The sequence below is a fragment of the Leucopleurus acutus genome, assembly GCF_964270905.1.
Source record: "Leucopleurus acutus genome assembly, chromosome: 17".
NCBI classification, from domain to species: Eukaryota; Metazoa; Chordata; class Mammalia; order Artiodactyla; family Delphinidae; genus Leucopleurus; species Leucopleurus acutus.
In genome coordinates, this window is record NC_139159.1 from 38205428 (window position 1) to 38224166 (window position 18739).

General features: G+C 40.5%; 1 protein-coding gene across 1 annotated transcript in view; it reads left to right on the plus strand.

Moving 5' to 3' along the window:
• Positions 1-18739, plus strand: part of NECAB1 (N-terminal EF-hand calcium binding protein 1) — a gene marked incomplete at both ends in the record, with an annotated part of 279877 nt that overhangs the window by 158708 nt on the left and 102430 nt on the right. Inside the window, one exon of the mRNA XM_082858688.1 lies at positions 13377-13474. Within this exon, the coding sequence (XP_082714814.1) occupies positions 13377-13474 (98 nt within the window). The remainder of the gene's footprint in view (positions 1-13376; positions 13475-18739) is intronic.

Below are 18739 nucleotides of genomic sequence, written 5' to 3' on the forward strand. Positions count from 1 at the left end.
AAAGTCCCCTACTATGAATGTGTTACTGTCGATTTCCCCTTTTATGGTTGTCAGTATTTGCCTTATGTATTGAGGTGCACCTATGTTGGGTGCATAAATATTTACAATTGTTATATCTTCCTCTTGGATTGATCCCTTGATCATTATGTAGTGTCCTTCTTTGTCTCTTCTAATAGTCTTTGTTTTAAAGTCTATTTTGTCTGATATGAGAATTGCTACTCCAGCTTTCTTTTGGTTTCCACTTGCATGAAATACCTTTTTCCATCCCCTTACTTTCAGTCTGTATGTGTCTCTAGGTCTGAAGTGGGTCTCTTGTAGACAGCAAATATATGGGTCTTGTTTTTGTATCCATTCAGCCAATCTGTGTCTTTTGGTGGGAGCATTTAGTCCATTTACATTTAAGGTAATTATCGATATGTGTGTTCCTATTCCCATTTTCTTCATTGTTTTGGGTTTGTTATTGTAGGTCCTTTCCTTCTTTTGTGTTTCTTGCCTAGAGAAGTTCCTTTAGCAGTTGTTGTAGAGGTGGTTTGGTGGTGCTGAACTCTCTCAGCTTTTGCTTGTCTGTAAAGGTTTTAATTTCTCCATCAAATCTGAATGAGATCCTTGCTGGGTAGAGTAATCTTGGTTGCAGGTTTTTCTCCTTCAACACTTTCAATATGTCCTGCCACTCCCTTCTGGCTTGCAGAGTTTCTGCTGAAAGATCAGCTGTTAACCTTATGGGGATTCCCTTGTGTGTTATTTGTTGTTTTTCCCTTGCTGCTTTTAATATGTTTTCTTTGTATTTAATTTTTGACAGTTTGATTAATATGTGTCTTGGCGTATTTCTCCTTGGATTTATCCTGTATGGGACTCTCTGTGCTTCCTGGACTTGATTAACTATTTCCTTTCCCATATTAGGGAAGTTTTCAACTGTAATCTCTTCAAATATTTTCTCAGTCCCTTTCTTTTTCTCTTCTTCTTCTGGAACCCCTATAATTCGCATGTTGGTGCGTTTAATGTTGTCCCAGAGGTCTCTGAGACTGTCCTCAGTTCTTTTCATTCTTTTTTCTTTATTCTGCTCTGCAGTAGTTATTTCCACTATTTTATCTTCCAGGTCACTTATCCGTTCTTCTGCCTCAGTTATTCTGCTATTGATCCCATCTAGAGTACTTTTAATTTCATTTATTGTGTTGTTCATCGTTGCTTGTTTCATCTTTAGTTCTTCTAGGTCCTTGTTAACTGATTCTTGCAATTTGTCCATTCTATTGTCCATTCTATCTCCAAGATTTCGGATCAACCTTACTATCATTATTCTGAATTCTTTTTCAGGTAGACTGCCTATTTCCTCTTCATTTGTTAGGTCTGGTGGGTTTTTATCTTGCTCCTTCATCTGCTGTGTGTTTTTCTGTCTTTTCATTTTGCTTATCTTACTGTGTTTGGGGTCTCCTTTTTTTTTTTTTGCAGGCTAAAGGTTCGTAGTTCCTGTTGTTTTTTGAGTCTGTCCCCAGTGGCTAAGGTTGGTTCAGTGGGTTGTGTAGGCTTCCTGGTGGAGGGTACTAGTGCCTGTGTTCTGGTGTATGAGGCTGGATCTTGTCCTTCTGGTGGGCAGGTCCACGTCTGTTGGTGTGTTTTGGGGTGTCTGTAGACTTATTATGATTTTGGGCAGCCTCTCTGCTAATGGGTGGGGTTGTGTTCCTGTCTTGCTAGTTGTTTGGCATAGGATGTCCAGCACTGTAGCTTGCTGGTCGTTGAGTGAAGCTGGGTGCTGGCGTTGAGATGGAGATCTCTCGGAGATTTTTGCTGTTTGATATTATGTGCAGCTGGGAGGCCTCTTGTGGACCAGTGTCCTGAAGTTGGCTCTCCCACCTCAGAGGCACAGCACTGAGTCCTGGCTGCAGCACCAAGAGCCTTTCATCCACAGGGCTCCTTAATTTGGGATGATTCGTTGTCTATTCAGGTATTCCACAGATGCAGGGTATATCAAGTTGATTGTGGAGCTTTAATCCGCTGCTTCTGAGGCTGCTGGAAGAGATTTCCCTTTCTCTTCTTTGTTCTCACAGCTCCCAGGGTCTCAGCTTTGGATTTGGCCCCGCCTGTGCGTGTAGGTCGCCGGAGGGCGTCTGTTCTTTGCTCAGACAGGACGGGGTTAAAGGAGCCGCTGATTCGGAGGCTCTGGCTCACCCAGGCCGGGGGGGTAGGGAGGGTCACAGAGTGCAGGGCGGGCCTGCAGCGGCAGAGGCCGGCGTGACGCTGCAGCCTGAGGCGCGCCGTGCGCTCTCCCGGGGGAGCCGTCCCCGGATCCCGGGACCCCGGCAGCGGCGGGCTGCACAGGCTCCCCGGAAGGGCGTGTGGCTAGTGACCTGCGCTCGCACACAGGCCTCCTGGCGGCGGCAGCAGCGGCCTTAGCGTCCCATATCCGTCTCTGGGCTCCGCACTCTTAGCCGCGGCTCGCGCCCGTCTCCGGAGCTCTCCCAAGCAGCGTTCCCAATCCCCCCTCCTCGTGCACCAGGAAACAAAGAGGGACGTAAAAGTCTCTTGCCTCTTCGGCAGGTCCAGACCCCTCCCCAGACTCTCTCCCGGCCAGCCGCGGCGCACCAACGCCCTGCAGGCTGTGTTCACGCCGCCAACCTCAGTCCTCTCCCGGCGCTCCGACAAAAGCCGGAGCCTCAGCTCCCAGTCCCGCCCGCCCCGGCGGGCGAGCAGACAAGCCTCTCGGCTGGTGAGTGCCGGTCGGCCCGATCCTCTGCGCTGGAATCTGTCCGCTTTGCCCTCCGCACCCCTGTTGCTGTGCTCTCCTCCGCGGCTCCCAAGCTCCCCCACTCCGCCTCCCGAAGTCTCCACCCGCGAAGGGGCTCCTAGTGTGTGGACACTTTTCCTCCTTCACAGCTCTCTCCCGCTGGTGCAGGACCCGTCCCTATTCTTTTGTCTCTGTTTAGTTTTTTCTTTTGCCCTAACCAGGTACGTGGGGGGTTCCTTGCCTTTTGGGAGGTCTGAGGTCTTCTGCCAGCGTTCAGTAGGTGCTCCGTAGGAGTTGTTCCACGCGTAGATGTATTTCTGGTGTATCTGTGGAGAGGAAGGTGATCTCCGCGTCTTACTCTTCCGCCATCTTCCCGGAACTCTCAGATACATTTTTGATCCCTTTTTCTCTCTCTTCTCCTTCTGGGACCCCTATTATCTGTATATTGGCACATTTTATATTACTTCATAGATCTCATATATTGCTTTTATTTTTTCTGTTTCATTTGTCTTTCTGTCTGCTGTTCTGATTGGGTGATTTCCATTATTTCATCTTCCAGATCACTTATGTATTCTTCTGTGTCATTTAGTTGGCTATTCATTACTTCTAGAGTGTCTTTTTGTCTCAGAAATTGAATTGTGTATTTTTGATTGGGTCTTCTTTATAGTTTACAGTTCCTTGTTAAAATGGTCTGAGTTTACTCTTTTATTTCTTTTAAACTAAACTAAATTTATTTATTTTCAAACAGCATGTTTAAAAATTGTGGTGTTGAAGGAGTGTTTTTATGTGGGAGCATCCCTGTGTAGACTCTTTGTGTCCACTGTCTTTTGTGTAAGGGCTGGTTTTGATATGGATGCCAGCCACATATTTCCTCAGGGTGTGCTGGCTGCTATCCCTTTTAGAGAGGGTGTGTTTGGTGTTGGAGTATCTAAAACCTGTGCAGAGTGTGAGGCAGGACTTCCTCTCTGCTCCGTGGCTGTCTCTGCCCTGTCAGGGGTGGGGTTTGCTCCCAAGTTCTGGAGTAGAAGCCTTGAGGGTCAGCCTGGAGCTGGCTCTCTTCCCTTTAAGTGTGTGTTTTTCCTTCTCCCTGTACTGAAACCTTTGCCTCAAAGAAGTGGAGTGCTGAAGTAAGTGGGACTCATGCACTTATAGTGGTCTGGTATGCTGCCTGTGTGTGCATCTGCAGCTCCCCTCATCAACATGTTAAAGTCACATATTTTCCCCTGCTGTGGTTATCTCAGATCTAGTGCAAGTTTGTGGTTAAGATTGCATATGACAGGAGAATTCACTAGGCTAGGACTTGGGGTAGGGATGTTGTGGTTAGAGGAATTGAAGTAGCTGAGCTGCTGGTAGAGGTCTGGACTGCTTCTGGGGCACTCTTTGGGTAAGTGGCAATGCTGGCTGCTGCTGTCCCACCTGGACCACACCTCAGGCCCCCAGGCAATCTCTGTGTTGCTAGATCAGGTCTTTTCTCAGGACGTGACTGCCCTAGGAGGCAGGCCCTATACCAAGCTCAGAGCCTGTACCAAGGCTGTGGCATGGAGTGAGTGGGCTGGGATATTCGCCTAACTCAGGTTGCGGAGTGTGGTGAGGCATCAGCTGCTAGGGCAGACTTCTCTCTGCCCTGTCTGTTGGCAAGCCAGCACACACACCCTCTTTTTGAGTGGAGTCTAGGCTTCTCCAGCCTTTCTATCTGTCCCAATGGTTCTCCCAGCAGCCAAAGGAAGATAAGATGTGCTTATCTCCTCCACATCAGACCCAGGATGGGGACACCCAGTCTGTGCCTTGATCCCCTGACTCCCCAGGGCAAGAGTCTGCCTATGCAGTCTTTCTTTTCCTCTTAAATCCTTCCCAGGGGCACAGGTCCCAACCAGACAATATTTTTCCCATCCTACCCAGTTATAGGGGACGATTTCTTGAATCCTTTGTTGTATAAGAGTTCTTCTGCCAGTTTCCAATTAGTTTTCTTATGAGAATTTTTCCACATGTAGGTGTATTTTTGGTGTGTTTATGGGGGCAGGTGAGCTCCATGTCAACTTATTCTGCCATCTTTATCCTCCTCCCTGAGATATTTATTTTGAAAGATGGCTTTCCTTCTTTTTTAAAACAACCATGCTGTTAACCAATAACCGTTTCAGAAAAATATTGATTTCTCTAAGCAAATATAAGATTTTGCATTTATGTCTATTATATTTCAACTTATTACCTTGGGATCAATATATATTCCATACCTTTAATTTTAATTGTAACATCCAATATAATATTTATTCTAACCAACTGAAAAATGTGTTAACCATGCCTTTTCCTCTGTCTAAATTATTTAAAAATAATTAGATATTGACAGGAATATTTACATGGAAGATTCCATAGGAGACTGCCCTTGTGTTTAAATTCTTACCTTTGAAGAGAGCATACCTTTCTAAAATGTCTCCCAGAAGAAACCATAACATTTCACTTAATTTCTCAAAAATTACTGACCTAGAGAAGTTTATAATGATATGCTTTTGGGAACAGCTATTTTTTTTTTTTTTTTTTTTGCTAACATCCGTACTGGAGTATAATTGCTTTACAATGGTGTGTTACTTTCTGCTTTATAACAAAGTGAATCAGCTTTACATATACACATAACCCCATATCTCCTCCCTCTTGCATCTCCCTCCCATCCTCCCTATCCCACCCCTCTAGGAGGTCACAAAGCACTATGCTGATCTCCCTGTGCTATGCGGCTGCTTCCCACTAGCTATCTATTTTACATTTGGTAGTGTATATATGTCAATGCTACTCTCTCATTTCATCCCAGCTTACCCTTCCCCCTCCCCTTGTCCTCAAGTACATTCTCTAAGTCTGCATCTTTATTCCTGTCCTGCCACTAGGTTTTGCAGAAATATATTTGTTTGTTTTTTAAGATTCCATACATAGGTGTTAGCATACAGTACTTGTTTTACTCTTGCTGACTTACTTCACTCTGTATGACAGACTCTAGGTGCACCCAACTCTCTTCAAATAACTCAATTTCGTTACTTTTTATGGCTAAGTAATATTGCACTGTATATATGTGCCACATCTTCTTTATCCATTCATCTGTCAATGGACACCTAGGTTGCTTCCATACCCTGGCTATTGTAAATAGTGCTGCAATGAACATTGTGAACTTTTTCAATTATGGTATTCTCAGGGTATATGCCCAGTAGTGAGATTGCTGGGTCGTATGGTAGTTCTATTTTTAGTTTTTGAAGGAACCTCCATACTGTTCTCCACAGTGGCTATATCAAATTACATTCCCACAAACAGTGCAAGAGGGTTCCCTCTTCTCCACACCCTCTCCAGCATGTATTGTTTGTAGATTTTTTGATGATGGCCATTCCGACTGGTGTGAGGTGATACCTCATTGAAGTTTTGATTTGCATTTCTCTAATGATTAGTGATGATGAGCATCCTTTCATCTGTTTGTTTACCATCTGTATGTCTTCTCTGGAGAAATATCTGTTTAGGTGTTCTGACCACTTTTGGATTGGGTTTTTTGTTTCTTGATATTGAGCTGCATGAGCTGCTTATAAATTTTGGAGATTAATTCTTTGTCAGTTGCTTCATTTGTAAATATTTTTCCCATTCTGAGGGTTGTCTTTTCATCTTGTTTATGGTTTCCTTTGCTGTGCAAAAGCTTCTAAGTTTCATTAAGTCCCATTTGTTTATTTTACTTTTTATTTCCATCTCTCTAGGAGGTGGGTCAAAAAGGATCTTGCTGTGATTTATGTCACAGCAAGAGTGCTGTGCCTATCTTTTCCTCTAAGAATTTTATAGTGTCTGACCTTACGTTTAGGTCTTTAATCCATTTTGAGTTTATTTTTCTGTATGGTGTTAAGGAGTGTTCTAATTTCATTCTTTTACATGTAGCTGTCAGGTGTTCCAGCACCACTTATTGAAGAGGCTATCTCTTCTCCATTGTGTATTTTTGCCTCCTTTATCAAATATAAGGTGACCATATGTGCATGGGTTAATCTTTGGTCTTTCTACCCTGTTCCATTGATCTATATTTCTGTTTTTGTGCTAGTACCATACTGTCTTGATTACTGTAGCCTTGTAGTATAATCTGAGGTCTGAGGTCTGATTCCTCCAGCTCCTTTCTGAAGATTGCTTTGGCTATTCGGGGTCTTTTGTGTTTCCATACAAATTGTGAATTATTTTGTTCTAGTTCTGTTAAAAATGCCATTGGTAGTTTGGTAGGGATTGCATTGAATCTGTAGATTGCTTTGGGTAGTATACTCGTTTTCACAATGTTGATTCTTCCAATCCAAGAACATGGTATATCTCTCCATCTGTTTGTATCATCTTTAATTTCTTTCATCAGTTTCTTATAGTTTTCTGAATACAGGTCTTTTGTCTCCTTAAGTAGGTTTATTCCTAGGTATATTATTTTTGTTTCAATGGTAAATGGGAGTGTTTCCTTAATTTCTCTTTCAGATTTTTCATCTTTAGTGTATAGGAATGCAAGAGATTTCTGTGCATTAATTTTGTATCCTCCTACTTTACCACATTCATTGATTAGCTCTAGTAGTTTTCTGGTAGCATCTTTAGGATTCTCTATGTATATTATCATGTCATCTGCAAACAGTGACCCCTTTACTTATTCTTTTCCAGTTTGGATTCCTTTTGTTTCCTTTTCTTCTCTGATTACTGTGGCTAAAACTTCCAAAAGTATGTTGAATAATAGTGGTGAGTCTGGACAACCTTCTTTGTTTCTGATCTTAGAGGAAATGGTTTCAGTTTCTCACCATTGAGAAGATTGTTGGCAGTAGGTTCGTCATATATGGTCTTTATTATGTTGCCATAAGTTCCCTCTATGCGTACTTTCTTCAGGGTTTTTTTTTATCATAAATGGGTGTTGAATTTTGTCAAAAGCTTTCTCTGCATCTACTGAGATGCTCATATGCTTTTTCTGCTTCATTTTGTTAGTATGGTGTATCACATTGATTAATTTGTGTGTACTGAAGAATCTTTGCATTCTTGGGATAAACCCCACTTGATCATGGTGTATGATCCTTTTAATGTGCTCTTGGATTCTATTTGCTAGTATTTTGTTTAGGGTTTTTGCATCTATGTTCATCAGTGATATTGGCATGTAGTTTTCTTTCTTTCTGACATCTTTGTCTGGCTTTGGATCCGGGTGGTGGTGGCCTTGTAGAATGAGTTTGGGAGTGTTCCTCCCTCTGCTATATTTTGGAAGAGTTTAAGAAGGATAGGTGTTAGCTCTTCTCTAAATGTTTGATAGAATTCGCCTCTGAAGCCATCTGGTCCTGGGCTTTGGTTTCTTGCAAGATTTTGAATCACAGTCTCAATTTCACTGCTTGTGATTGGTCTGTTTATATTTTCTATTTCTTCCTGGTACAGTTTTGGAAGGTTGTGCTTTTCTAAGAATTTGTCTATTTCTTCCAGGTTGTCCATTTAATTGACATATAGTCGCATGTAGTAATCTCTCATGATCCTTTGTATTTCTGCAGCGTCAGTTGTTACTTCTCCTTTTTTATTTCTAATTTTGTTGATTTGAGTCTTCTCCCATTTTTTCTTGATGAGTCTGCCTAATGGTTTATCAATTTTGTTTATCTTCTCAAAGAACCAGCTTTTAGTTTTATTGATCTTTGTTGGCATTTTTTTTTCATTTATTTCTGATCTGATCATAAAGATTTCTTTCCTTCTGCTAACTTTAGGGTAATTTTGTTCTTTTTCTCTAATTGTTATAGGTATAAGGTTATGGGTTTTTTTGTTTTGTTTTTTTGGTTTTTTTCACAGTACACAGGCCTCTCACTGTTATGGCCTCTCCCATTGTGGAGCACAGGCTCCGGACATGCAGGCTCAGTGGCCATGTCTCACGGGCCCAGCCGCTCCACAGCATGTGGGATCTTCCCGGACCGTGGCATGAACCCGTGTTCCCTGCATCGGCAGGCAGACTCTCAACCACTGCACCACCAGGGAAGTCCAAGTTTATGTTTTTTATTTGAGATGTTTCTTGTTTCTTGTGGTAGGATTGTATAGCTATAAACTTCCCTCTTAGAACTGATTTGCTGCATCCCATAGGTTTTGGGTCATCGTGTTTTCATTGTCATTTGTTTCTAATTATTTTTTGATTTCCTCTTTGATTTCTTCAGTGATATCTTGGTTATTTAGTAGTGCATTTTTTATCCTCCATGTGTTTGTATTTTTTACAGGTTATTTTCTGTAATTGGCATCTAGTCTCATAGCGTTATGTTTGGAAAAGATACTTGATACGATTTTAAATTTCTTAAATTTACCAAGGCTTGATTTCTGACCCAAGATATGATCTTTCCTGGAGAATGTTCCATGAGCAGTTGAGAAGAAAGTGTATTCTGTTGTTTTTGGATGGAATGTCCTATAAATATTAATTAAGTCCATCTTGTTTAATGTATCATTTAAAGCTTGTGTTTCCTTATTTATTTTCAGTATGGATGATCTGTCCATTGGTGAAAGTGGGGTGTTAAAGTCCCGTAAGATGATTGTGTTACTGTCAATTTCCCCTTTTATGGCTGTTAGCATTTGCCTTATGTATTAAGGTGCACCCATGTTGGGTGCATAAATATTTACAATTGTTATCTCTTCTTCTTGGATTGATCCCTTGATCATTATGTAGTGTCCTTCTTTGTCTCTTGTAATAGTCTTTATTTTAAAGTCTATTTTGACTGATAAGAGACGTGCTATTCCAGCTTTGTTTTGATTTCCATTTGCATGGAATATCTTTTTCCATCTCCTCATTTTCAGTCTGTATGTGTCCCTAGATCTGAAATGGGTTTCTTGTAGACAACATACATATGGGTCTTGTTTTTGTATCCATTCAACCAGTCTATGTCTTTCGGTTGGAGCACTTAATCCATTTACATTTAAGGTAGTTATCGATATGTATGTTCCTGTTACAATTTTCTTAAGCGCTTTGGGTTTGTTATTGTCAGTCTTTTCCTTCTCTTGTGTTTCCTGCCTTGAGAAGTTCCTTTAGCATTTGTTGTAAAGCTGGTTTGGTGGTGCTGAACTGTCTCAGCTTTTGCTTGTCTGTAAAGGTTTTAATTTCTCCATCAAATCTGAATGAGATCCTTTCTGGGTAGAGTAATCTTGGTTGTTAGTTTTTCCCTTTTATCACTTTAAATATGTGTTGCCACTCCCTTTTTGCTTGCAAAGTTTCTACTGAAAGATCAGCTGTTAACCTTATGGGGATTCCCTTGTGTGTTATTTGTTGTTTTTCCCTTGCTGTTTTAATATTTTTTCTTTGTATTTAATTTTTGTTAGTTTGATTAATACATGTGTTAGCATGCTTCTCCTTGGATTTATCCTGTGTGGGACTCTCTGCGCTTCCTGGACTTGATTGACTATTTCCTTTCCTACATTAGGGAAATTTTCAACTATAATCTCTTCAAATATCTTGTCAGTCCCTTAGTTTCTCTCTTCTTCTTCTGGGAGCCCTATAATTTGAATGTTGTTGCATTTAATATTGTTCCAGAGTTCTGTGAGACTGTCCTCACATCTTTTCTTTTTTCTTTATTCTGTTATGAGGTATTTATTTCCATTATTTTATCTTCCAGTTCACTTATATGTTCTTCTGCCTCAGTTATTCTGCTATTAATTTCTTTTAGAGAATTTTAAATTTCATTTATTGCACTTTTCATCATTGTTTGTTTGCTCTTTAGTTCTTCTAGGTCCTTGTTAAATGTTTCTTATATTTTCTCCATTCTACTTCCAAGATTTTGGACCATGTTTACTCTCATTACTCTGAATTCTTTTTCAGGTAGACTGCTTATTTCCTCTTCATTTGTTTGGTGTGGTGGGATTTTACCTTGCTCCTCATCTGCTGTGTGTTTCTCTGTCTTTTCATTTTGCTTAATCTACTATGTTTGGTTCTCCTTTTCATAGGGTGCAGGTTTGTAGTTCCTATTGTTTTTGGTGTCTGCTGCCAGTTTCTAAGATTGGTTCATTGGGTTCTGTAGGCTTCCTGGTGGACGGGACTGGTGCCTTTGTTCTGGTGGATGAGGCTGGATCTTGTCTTTCTGGTGGGCAGGACCACATCTGGTGATGTGTTTTGGTTTGTCTGTTATCTTATTATAATTTTAGGCAACCTCTCTGCTAATGGCTGAGTTTGTGTTCCTGTCTTGCTAGTTGTGTGATATAGGGTGCCCAGCACTGTAGCTTGCTGGTTGTTGGGTGGAGCTGGGTCTTAGCATTGAGATGGAGATATCTTAGAGAGCTTTTGCCGTTTGATATTTTGTGGAGCCAGGAGGTCTCTGGTGGACCAGTATCTTGAACTCAACTCTCCCACCTCAGGGCCACAGGCCTGACACCCTGGCGGGGCACCAAGACCCTGTCAGCCCCACAGCTCAGAAGAGAGACAGAAAGAAAGAAAGAGAGAAAGAAAGAAAGAAAGAAAGAAAGAAAGAAAGAAAGAAAGAAAGAAAGAAAGAAAGAAAGAAAGAAAGAAAGAAAGAAAGGGAAGGAAGGAAGGAAGGAAGGAAGGAAGGAAGGAAGGAAGGAAGGAAGGAAGGAAGAAAGAAAGAAAGAGTTATTAAAAAATAAAAAATATAAAAATATTAAAAATGAGAAAATGAAAAAGTAATAAAAAAGGAAAGAAACAAAGAAAGAAGAGAGAAACCAAACCAAAAAACAAATTCGCCAATGATAACAAGTGCTAAAATCTATACTAAAAAAAAATAAAATAAAAGGACAGACAGAACCCTAGGACAAGTGGTAAAATCAAAGCTATACAAGCAAAATCACACAAAGAAGCAAACACATACACACTCATAAAAAGAGAAAGAGGAAGGCTTCCCTGGTGGTGCAGTGGTTGAGAGTCCACCTGCCGATGCAGGGCCATGGGTTCGTGCCCCAGTCCAGGAAGATCCCACATGCCATGGAGCAGCTGGGCCCATGAGCCATGGCCACTGAGCCTGCGCCTCTGGAGCCTGTGCTCCGCAATGGGAGAGGCCACAACAGTGAGAGGCCCGTGTACCACAAAAAATAAAAAAAAAATGAGAAAGAGGAAAAATATGTATATATATATATCTAAAAAAAAAAAAGGAAGAGTGCAACCTAATCAACACACAAATCTACCAATGATAATAAAGTCTAGATACCAAAAAAGATAAACCTAAAACCAGAAAAAATTTAGAGATGGAAAGAAAACCCCAAGTCTACAGTTGCTCCCAAAGTCCACTGCCTCAATTTTGGGGTGACTCGTTGTCTATTCAGGTATTCCAGAGATGCAGGGTACATCACATTAACTGTGGAGATTTCATCCACTGCTCCTGAGGCTGCTGGGAGAGATTTCCCTTTCTCTTCTTTGTTCGAACAGCACCTGGTGTTCAGCTTTGGATTTGGCCCCGTCTCTGTGTGGAGGTCGCCTGAGGGCATCTGTTCTTCACTCAGAGAGAATGGGGTTAAAGGAGCAGCTGATTAAGGGGCTCTGGCTCACTCAGGCTGGGGTGGGAAGGAGGGGTATGGACTGTGGGGCGAACCTGCGGTCTCAGAGGCTGGCGTGATGTTGCAAGAGCCTGAGGCATGCCATGTGTTCTCTCAAGCTAATTGTCCCTGGATCATGGGACCCTTGCAGTGGCAGGCTGCACAAGCTCCTGGGAGGGGAGGTGTAGATAGTTACCTGTGCTTGCACCCAGGCTTCTTGGTGGCTGCAGCAGAAGCTTTAGCATTTCATATCCATCTCTGGGGTCTGCACTGATAGCCGCGGCTCGCATCTGTCTCTGGAACTCATTTAGTCAGTGCTCTGAATCCCCTCTCCTCATGCACCCTGAAACAATGGTCTCTTCCTTCTTAGGCAGTTTCAGACTTCTTCCCGGAATCCGTCCCAGCTAGCTGTGGTGCACTAGCTCCCTTCAGGCTGTGTTCACACAGCCAACCCCAGTCCTCTCCCTGGGATCTGACCCCCGAAGCTGGAGCCTCAGCTCCCAGACCCCACCCGCCCCGGTGGGTGAGCAGGCAAGTTTCTCAGGCTGGTGAGTGTTGGTCGGCACTGATCTTCTGTGCGGGAATCTCTCCATTTTGCCCTCTGCACCCCTATTGCTGTGCTCTCCTCTGTGGCTCCAAAGCTTCTCCCCCACCCCCAACTCTGCCCATGAAGGGGCTTCCTAGTGTGTGGAAACTTTTCCTCCTTCACAGCTCCCTCCCAGAGGTGCAGGTCCCGTCCTTATTCTTTTGTCTCTGTTTTTTCTTTTGCCCTACCCAGGTACCTGGGGAGTTTTTTGCGTTTTGGGAAGTCTGAAGTCGTCTGCCAGTGTTCAGTAGGTGTTGTGTAGGAGTTGTTCCACATGTACATGTATTTTTGATGTATTTGTGTGGAGGAAGGTGGTCTACACGTCTTACTCCTCTGCCATCTTGAAGGTCTCTCAGGAACAACTTTTTATTGAAGCAGTTGTGTATGTAAATCCAACTTCATTTTTTCCCTATTTTTTGTAAGATAAAAAGAATAATGGTAACCTCCAGGATTTTTTCTTTTTTAATGAAAGTATATTGACACTTTAGTTAGTCTCATCTGAAAATTTGTCAGTTTTATCCATTTGTTTTACTCATTTATTGTGTAAATCTTCAGTTGATATTTTGTTTTATCATTACCTAAAGGCAAACAAGTATTTATTTCAATATTTTTACTTTTCAGAATATTTTTCTCAGCATTTGGGCGAGTATGAGAATGTACTAACAGCACTTGAAGATTTAAATCTTTCCATCCTGAAGGCAATGGGAAAAACAAAAAAAGTAAGGAAATTTGATTATTATCTATAAAATCTCTTCAAAATATCTTTCTCTTGAAAATCATAACTAGTTCCTAATGTATCATGGAAGTACAGATTTGTTTTAATCACTGATAATTTATTTTTTTGATATAAATGAGCTCTTTTATTCATTCACAATACAATTACAAAAAACTTACCAGATTCTAGGTACTGTGCTTCATGCTAAGGATACAAAGAGCTGTTCAAATGGCTCTTATTCTGATGGGGAGATAAGTGTGTAAACAAGTGATTACAACATAGCACAACAGAGAGAATTACAAGATAGAATACCTTATTCGTGCTGCAGGAGATGACATCTAAGCAATTTGAATTAAAAGAAATAGTTATAGCTAGGCCAAGGAGAACCAGATACAAGTAACATCAGGTACAAATGCCCTCTTTCAGGAGGGACACAGGGCATTCTAGGAATTGAAGATGTCCAAAAAGGCTAAAATACAGAAAATCCAAGAGTGGCAATGTGTGAGGTAAAACTGGTGTTGTAGGGAGGGGTCACATCTTTCACAATGTTGCTGGTAAACCTAAAGATTTAGACTTGTATCCTTAATGCAAATAAATTAGCCATTTTAAGCAGAGGTATGAAAACTCATGTAGTCTTTTGAAAAGACTGTGTAAGAATTAGCTTGGGATTAGGGTGGAGAATGTGGAAGAACAGAATTAAGAAGATGAGTAGGAGGCTAGTTCACTAATCCAGCTGAGAGATGTTGGTAGTTTGGCAGTACTGGCAGAACAAATGGAGAAACGTAAGTGAATTGCACATATATTTGAGATCCCGTCAATAGAATTTGGAAAAGGATTGAATATGCGGACTGGGAGGGAAGGAATTGTCAAGAATGAATCTTAGTTTTCAATTTGTGTTCCTGGACAGTGGCACTATCTAGACAGAGAATGCTAAAAGAGGGCCAAGTTTAATGAGATAAGATCATAAGTTATTTTTTAGACACACTGGGTCTAAACTACATTTGAGACATCTAAGGAAAGTCAAATAAACCATTGGATACATAGGTCTAGACCTGAGAAATGAAGTCTAGACTGGAGGTATACAATATGTGAACTGTTAGTGCTTAGGCAAAGAACTTGAGTGATATGTCATCTGAAGAAAGACTATAAAGTAAAGAGAGGAGGGAACCTAACACTGAGCTTTAAGGAACTTCAGCTCTGATGGTGAATAGAGAGGAAAGAGCTAGCAAGTGTGTCTGAGATGGAATGGGAAGAAAGGTGGGAAGAAAGACAGGAGAGTATAGTGTCCAGAGTTGAAGAAGAGAGTTTCATAAAGTAGGAGGTGGACAATAGTGTTGACTTCTATGAAGAGGTCAAGAGAGATGAGAATTAAGATTTCCACTATCAGTAAGTCAAAAAAGACATTTTAGCATATAGAGTGCATAACAAGAAATTTAAAAAATTAAAGAATATACAGAATTTCTGGATAAAGACACCACAGATTAATACATACAAGTAGTTCAGCTTGCTCTTGAAGCTCCATGAAAAAGACTGAAATTAGATATTTTAATGGGGAAATTTATAGCAGCAAAATTTGGAAACTGAAAGGCAAATGGACAACCAATAGTTGATAGAAGACCTGAGATATTTGACTGTTTGACCTGGACTGAGCAAAAGGAGAAAAACCACCAACTTGATTTGTAGAAAGGCTCAGGAATTGGTGGCACTAGTTGCCACTGGGAAACAAGGGGAATAGTAAGGCTAAAACAAGGTGACCTATTAGAAATCTGAGTAGGAAGCAGTTAGATTCCCCCGAACCCCTGTTCTTCTCTACCCAGCTAAGCAACTGTGTCTTTATCAATCCAGGTAGAAAACATACCCTTGTTCTCTGAAAAGGTAAAAGAGAGCCCTGAGGTGGCGTCAGTCATAGCTGAGGGATTAAATAGAAGTTTATATACTGCATGAAAAGACATCCAGCTCTTTTCCGTAACTTAACTCCGAGTGTGGCAACCAGACATATATCCTCCTGGCAGAAAGGAAGAGGTTGTCTCTGAGAAGTCTAACCAATACAAGAGAAAAGACCTATGAATCCTCCAGTGATGGAGCTTGGCCTGATCTCTCCTCCCATTGTGTAATCAGCTTGTTTGTACCCCATCCTTAAATATGCAGTCAGCCAAGTGCCATCAAGCTTCTTACAGGAAAGAAAGAGACCAAAACAAACTGAAAAAGAAGAAGGAGGGAGGAAGAGACTAAGACAGCGTTCTATGCAGGAAGATGAAAACTTCAAGGTAATGTCCTCAACCTCTTCCAAGAGATAAGAGAAGATATAGCATCCATGAAGCAAGAATAGTATGACAAACAGTGGGCAACCAGAAAATAAGAAAGTGCTTTTGGAAATTTAAACAAGAGAGCAGAAATAAAGACTTAACAGAATTTTGGAAAATAAAGTTTAAAAAGTCTGCCAAAAAGTAAAGCAAAATAGTAGATGAAAAAATGGAATATCAGTCTAGGATCTCCTATATCCAAACAACAAATTTCAGAAAAAGAAAACAGGAAAAAGAAATCTAAATACATTTTCTCTTGACCTCTTCAGGAACATTTGGAAACTGTATAAAATTTTATCCCTTGGGACCTTCTCTCCAGAAATGGTAGTTTTTAAAACCTCTGCTTCGTATGGCTGGCTTCTATTTGTTTAGATCTTATCTTAAATACAATGTTCTCATAAAGATCTTCTCTGATCATCTTGTCTAAGAGAGGCTGTCTTTTTAGAGTAACTCATTTGTTCCTTGCTGGCAATTATCAGCATGAGTAACTATATATATTTTTGTTTATTTGCTGTCTATAAGGAGGGAGAAAGGCAGTGTCTTTTTTGAATACCCAGAGTCTAGCAATTGAAATGAACCTGACAATTAAAATGAACTCAATAAAAAATTATTGATTGGCTAAATAATTGATGAAATAGATATTCATACAGCTCCAAAGGCTAAATAATTTTGTGCCTAAAAGAAAAATTGTTCCTAAGTTCATTTAGGAAGCTTTCAAATTTCTACTTAATCAAGGATAAGCTCTTTGATTTAAAAAAAAAAAAGAAAGAAAATCAGAAATAGTCAAAAATAAAATTAGAAAGGTTACTTGCATGGTATCTCAAAATGAGTGAAACACAGGAGTTTTGACATTTTTCAAACGACTGTTAAACTGACATTTTCTCCATACTGTCTAGCACAAAGAACGCTTCTGACTGAGAAATCCAGTATTTCTCTTTTGAGAGTCCTTATATATTTTTACCCAGATGAAAAGTCCTGTCTCAGTAGGAAGGGCTGACTGTTCTAGGTTTTTAAGAAAAATAAAATGCAAGCCATTTGTGGTCTATCTTCACTGGCAATACATTTGTCTGCTGTGTGAGAGAATGGACAAAATGGGTTCCAGCTGCTTAACTTAAATTCCAGGAGGTAACTCAGGACAGATATAATCTGTTAACATTATTTTCCCTTCTTCCTCCTCCTCCTTTAACCCCAGCCCTTTGATAGATCCTTAAAGAGTTACCTGGATTATTTTACTTTGCTTATTTTTCTGGAACAAGCACCACAGGTCAAGTTTCAAATGGTCTTGAAAGCTTTGAAGGTAGCTAAAACCAGAACTTCCTGAATTTGAATTACACACACACACACACACACACACACACACATGCAAATTAGATTTGTCAATTTGTTTTTCTTCTTTCTATAATGGGGTGATAAGTAACTTATACCATCAGTATGTGATGTGCTTGTAATCTCAAAGCATATGTAGAATTCTGATGCTTAAGCTAAAATTTAAATGGGGTATCCTTAAGGCTTATTAGTAAGGCTTAAAAGGAGATTATCATAAGCTAAAATGAAGAATGGTGTTCTTAAAATAATTATTTAGGGTGTGATGGTCACGCTGCTGAATGAAGCTGCATCTATATAAAAAATGCATACATATACTATTTAGTTTTCTCCTAAAAGTTATTTTTCAAATAAGCACATCCTCCAATACATCAATGATTTTAAGAAAAAATAGACTTGAGTCCTAGCATTGCTGAGCATCTGTCTCTCCCTTGCTTCTTATATCTGCCTTTGGGATCCAAGTTGTTTGTCTCCCTGGCATCTGTAGATGTCTTCATTTCAACCTTTCTATCTCTCCTCTATCCCTATTTCCTTATATTTAGCATATGGGCCTCCCAGGGCTCCGTAATTCTTTCACTAGTTAAAAATTATAATCATTTCATTTATGAGAAGTCTTATTATAAAGAAAAGAAGAAATAGCAATAGGTCTCAGAATTCCTATCTGGGTAAAACATCATTAATTACTATTTTTATATTGGATTTATCCTTATAAATTTCCCTTATTTCAGGCAAAGTATAGGTGCTGAAATACTACCATGTATGGAATAGTGAAACCCTCTTAAGCTCATGGAAGAAACACCCTCTTAGGCTTATAGAGGTCAGGCACTTTCATTCTTCATTATAGTTCCATTACAATCCTTTTAAGTATGCATTAAAAATAAAATGAAAAATATATTCTTAGACTTCAGAGCAACCATAGGAAAACATTTTCCAAAAAGCTTATTTGACATCCCATTTGCTCTTTAAAATGATCTTTAGTGTAATGTGTTTAGGGAATGGGAGACAGAGACTCAGGGCATGGAAAATAGGAGAGAAATGTCTTGAGGTTGCAAATTTGGCTCTATAGCAGAGAAGCCTCTGTCAGGCCTAAGCCTTAGAATCTCTTTCAAACTTGGCCAGACTTTTGCCCAGCCTGACAAAGGGGAATCCCAGGTCCTTGGAAAGCCTGCTTCATTAAGTCATGGATGACAGAGTCTGCTAGGAGACCCAGGTCTCCTGAAGGAGTCTGAAGTATTTGCTGACTTATAGAGTGAGAATCCTGGGCAGAGGAACTTGCCATCTCTGTCTGGGGAAGGAGGGAGCAGAACTAAGATCACCTGACCCAGCTCATGTGAGTATGACTTTTGGTGTAATTTAAAGGTGAGATTACGGGTAGGGTACAGACCATGGGATGGGTGATTAGTTCAGGCAAAGAACATCAACAAGGTGGTAGTTAGGAAGGTAAGGGACAGAAGCTCACAGTGAAGTCAGAGCAGGCTCAGAACTTGGATTGGCACCCACTTGGCAACCGTATCATTAGTTTTTTCTATTGCCGCAGCCCTGCCAAATTACCTGACCACTGACTCACTTCCCTGAGCCAAGTTACCAAAGCCCAATGTGTCTTCTTTCCTATTAGTTTAAGGCTAGAGTAGCTTTGACCAAAA